Source organism: Lycium ferocissimum, chromosome 7 (assembly GCF_029784015.1).
Source record: "Lycium ferocissimum isolate CSIRO_LF1 chromosome 7, AGI_CSIRO_Lferr_CH_V1, whole genome shotgun sequence".
NCBI classification, from domain to species: domain Eukaryota; kingdom Viridiplantae; phylum Streptophyta; class Magnoliopsida; order Solanales; family Solanaceae; genus Lycium; species Lycium ferocissimum.
Genome location: NC_081348.1, coordinates 29411624 through 29416283, shown reverse-complemented (window position 1 = coordinate 29416283; position 4660 = coordinate 29411624). Strand labels below are relative to the sequence as shown.

Here is a 4660-nt window from a genome sequence, read left to right as displayed (position 1 = left end):
CAATGAGTACCATTGCTTGAAAGATTTAAATAACTTAGCACCCTTACAAATGATCATTTGCAAAAAAGCCATTCAAGACCTGGAGAAGGACTCTCCAAAAATTATACTCATTTATGGTGACTATTATAATGCGTATCAATGGCTTCTGAAAGATGCCACAAATCTTGGTAAGTATAGTGCTCAAAATTCAATCTTTTTCTATTTTAAAAATTTTATCCATAATTTTTTTCGTTTAACAAAAAATTGTTTGCTCTAAGTTCTTACTTAAATTTCATAAATTGATTCTTTCCCCACCAATTTTTCTTCCGGAGCACCCCTCTTGAAGTGATCGATTTGTGCTTTTCTAAGAATAAATTCGTAACATACAATAATTTTGACAAATTTATATACTATAATTTTCGACGATGGAGTTTAATTATACTCCCTTCAATATAAGTAACTTAAAGCCACATGTAATGACACTTATTTGATTGAAATGTGCAGGATTTGAAAAAAATTCTCTACAAAAAGCTTGTTGTGGAATAGGAGGAGATTATAATTATGACAAAAGTAAAATATGTGGAGCTCCTGGAGTGCCAATCTGTGGTAACCCTGGTACTTACATAAGTTGGGATGGAGTTCATTTGACACAAGCAGCATATAAATGGTTGGCAAAATGGCTAATTGATGACACGTTACCTAAATTGAATTGCCAAGTTTAGGATTTCTTTTCTTTTTTCTTGGCAAAGTTCATCAATCAGAATGTATATTAAAATAACCTTCTCATTTCTTTCTCTGTATAGAGCAGTGCATAACCAAGACCAAGCAATTTTCATTTTTAGTAGAAACGACGGCTGACCTTTTTTTTGCAGGGATTGCCCTTATTTTGGGGTGGTCTTTAAATTTTGCCCCTATTTGTAGTGCCTAAATTATCGCCCTCATATTGCTTGGCTCTTTAATTTTGCCCTTCGTGTTGCAACCCCGAGCGTTCACGCGGTAAATCGTAAGCTCTAGGTTCGAACCCCCGCTCAAGCATAAATTAAAAAAAAAAAATTGCAAGACAAGGTTTGGGTCGCGTGGTATGCTCGGACCAAGATACTTGTTAGGGAATTCACTAAAGTTATGCCGACCGATACCATGCCTTATGGGGTACTTGGCATAAGTATACGGTCCGACATAACTTTGGTAAAATCACTTAATAAGTTTATGTGGGTCCATACTTATGGACAAACTTTTAGTTAAGCCTTAACTAAAAGTCTTTTCCTAGTTATGCATTATGGGACAGACTTTAAGTTAAGGCACAACTAATTAAAACTATGCCCCATAAGGCGGAACTTTTCCTTAAGGCATAACTAAAATTTTGCGTTATAAGACAAAGTATGTCTTAAGGAAAAGTTATGCCTTATTGTGGAAAGCATTACTTTAAATACATACTTTTTTTTTTTTTAGTTACTTATTAACTAAAAGCCTCCGCCCCATAAAGCATAACTAGGAAAGACTTTTAGTTAAGGCTTAACGCTAAAAAAGTTTGCCTATAAGTATACGACCGCGTAAAAACACTAGGAAGAATTACCAAAGTTATGCGGACCGTACACTTACGCTAAATCTGCTTCGTAAGGCATAAGTATGGGATTCAAAGATAACTTTGGTAATTCCTTCACAAGTTTATGTTGGTGGGGGCATAGCGAAATTTAAACTCTGTCTTGCGATTTTTTTTTTTTTTTAAATTTTTGACTGAGTTGGGGTTCGAACCTGGAACCCATGGATTTTAAGCGGAAAGACTGAAAATTTAAAGACAAATATGAGAACGGGCAAAATTTAAAGATCATCCAGTGTGCGGGCAATTTCGCGACTGCCCACGGCCGATCGACAACATTTTAGTCCAATTCGGCTGAATAAAATGCACGGTTTGCCCTTCAAACTCGGGTGGTCTTTAATTGCAGTTCTTCAAATGGGATGGTTTTTAAATTTTGTACTTCAAATGTGGTTGTCTTTAATTTTTATCCTTCAAATGGGATGGTTTTAAATTTTGGCCTTCAAATGGGTTGGTCTTTAAATTTTGTCCTTTAAAATCGAACTTATGCCTTAAAGGAACAGACATAACTTGTGAGATATTATTATGCGAAGATATAAACTTATGCCTTGAGAAAAAAGTTGTTTGCCTTGATTGACAAAAATTAAAGACCACCACAAAATAGGGCCAAAAGTGGAAATGATCCACTCCAAATACGAAATGATTACCTACCATAACAATAGATTTTAAAACAAAGCAACTAATTAGGGGAATAAGTATACCGTGATTTTAGTCTTCAAATTTTGATAAGTTTATCCCTCTCCCAAATCCAGTCCATGGCATTTTGCACTTTTAGCATTATCTTCTTTTTCAACTCTTGCACCCTATCCTATTTTTTTTTAATGATTAGCACCCTAATCTATTTATCTTTTTGCAAAATGATGAAACCACTCCATTTTATACTTGTCCATGAGGACAAAGCCGGAATACAATTAATAAAGAGAAAATAACACATATTAAAAAGGAGCTCATGAATAACATTTTTGTAGCAATTAGTAATACTAACCTATCCAAACTCGTGTGCAAACGAAAATGAAAAGTGGTGCACTCTATTCAACATTAAATTAATTTCAAAGTTTTCATTATCAAATCCAAGAAAAACAGCAAATAATATGTTTCATTCATCCTTTAATACAAAGCTGGTCACAATTTAATTAGCCCATCCAAATTACAGCAATATTGAATAGCCAGTAACATATGCATCCAACTCCAGGCCTTCCATTGTTTCCGGCGATAACACCTAGCCCCAAATCCACGCTTCCTCCTTGTTCGCTCCCCGAAAATATTGATATCTTCCGTCCGATTTACGTAGCTTGCTCCGGCTTCGAACGGCAACGTGTCTGCCCCACCTGAAATCATTGTATTACATTGGAAACCTCGGCGAGCTCCCCACTGTCAGCATAGCTCAGTCGAAATTCCCCAACGGAAAACACCATCTCCCAATCATCTACGAACTTCCTCACCGTAATGTCATTGTGTGCCTTCATGTTTTGTTCATTTGCTCTTTGCCCCGCCCATTGCGTTAGGACAAAACTTCCCCGCGTACGCGTAAGTTGGAATGCTCGAATTGCATTGGCTTTGAAGTATACGCTTCGGGCCGGAGACGATGACGGCAATTTACAGCCGCTTGGAATGTCGTCATTTTGGAAGATGGAAACTTCTTTGCACGTGTCGCCGCAAGCCAGAGCAAATGCAAAGGGATTGAAATTATGAAATCTCAGTCATTGGATTTATTGTCTCCGTTTCTGCATTCTGATTCAAGAATTCTGGTGGTTTAACAATATTTTGGGCCAAGAATTGCCTCTTTTGTCGAGAGTTGGCATTATTCATCCGGTTCATTTGGAATGCCAAAGTCGACCGTAGGAAGTGGGAATTTGAGTTGTCATTTGGAATTTTAACATTATTCATCCGGTTCATTTGGAATACCATCATTTTCTTTTCGAGCTCTTTTTTTAATCTTGTGTTATTTTCTCTTTATTAATTGTATTCCGAGTACTTTTGCCCTCATGGACAACAATAAAAAAGAGTGGTTTCATCATTTTGCAAAAAAATAAATAGACTAGGTGCAAATCGTTAAAAAAAGTAGAACAGGGTGCAAATTGCAAAAAGTTAGCGATATGTTAGGGGTGCAAAACGCCACGGACTCCCCAAATCCCAATATTTCCGATTTTCTCCCCTCTTTTCTTTCTCAAGTCTCTCTCTCTCTCAGTTTTTGAGTTCAAGTTTTTCCCAAAAAATAAAACCCTGAACCCACCCAAAATTGTTAAATTAAAAATGCTACGTCACGACGAACAACAACAAATTTACGATGAACTCAATACCGAGAAATCCGTACTTACCCTCCACATCAATACAACGAAGTAAATGATCGACTTCCACTTGGTGGGAGTGATTAAAATTCATTTAAAGCAGCTTGAACCGTAATTGAAATTTTCAAAATCAAGAACTCGAAGAACATGAATTTTGCAATTGGTTGAATCGTGTGTATGCATTATGTATGTCATGTGTATTAGCATTATATACATGGCAGGAACATGCATACGTACGACATATAGGTGATAAAGATTGTGTATGACACATGTTTATCACTATATGTCACGTGTATACTATAGGGGCGGAACTACAAGGGTGCAAGACCGGTTCAATTCGCCGGAAATTAGAATTACATTTTATATGTAAGGTAAAGTTGTTTATTTGTGTATAAATATTAAGTTTTGAATCCCTTTAACACAATATGAACTTCAGCTCAACTGCCAAACGACATTAATTTGTTTTAGCCCATTGTTGCTAGTTTGAGTCTCATTAGAGATTTCTCTTTACCTTTTTGAATTCCCTTGTCAAAAGTCCTGACTCCACGCCCTGTATACTATGACATATAAACGATGTTCAATGTCCCACGGTCCCTCCTAGCACAAATTACAATCCTCTCCGCCACTCACCGGAAGCATCTCATAACAATCTCCCACATTTCCTCTTTCAGATTCTTTATCTCACCGTCTTTTTTTTTTTTAATCGAGCCATCAACTCCGGCAAAGTAGTGGAAAATTTCGGTGGAAAGCGCAAACCGGTAGAACTCCGGCGACAGCAAGCGGGGGTTGGGTTGGGGAA

General features: G+C 36.9%; 1 protein-coding gene across 1 annotated transcript; it reads left to right on the top strand.

Annotated features, from left to right (window-relative positions):
- The first annotated feature begins 49 nt into the window (after positions 1-49).
- On the top strand, positions 50-879 carry LOC132062102 (GDSL esterase/lipase At5g03980-like). The gene is made up of 2 exons (XM_059454745.1): positions 50-167; positions 484-879. The coding sequence occupies exons 1-2, from the start codon at positions 50-52 to the stop codon at positions 699-701; spliced, it is 336 nt and encodes a 111-aa protein (XP_059310728.1). The 3' UTR covers positions 702-879.
- Positions 880-4660: the final 3781 nt, after the last annotated feature.

Excerpts from the sequence above, each read along its gene's own strand:
- LOC132062102 (XM_059454745.1), top strand. The coding sequence starts at position 50 with ATGATCATTTGCAAAAAAGCCATTCAAGACCTGGAGAAGGACTCTCCA. Across the intron at positions 168-483 it reads GAAAGATGCCACAAATCTTG|GATTTGAAAAAAATTCTCTA; the intron begins GTAAGTATAGTG and ends TGAAATGTGCAG.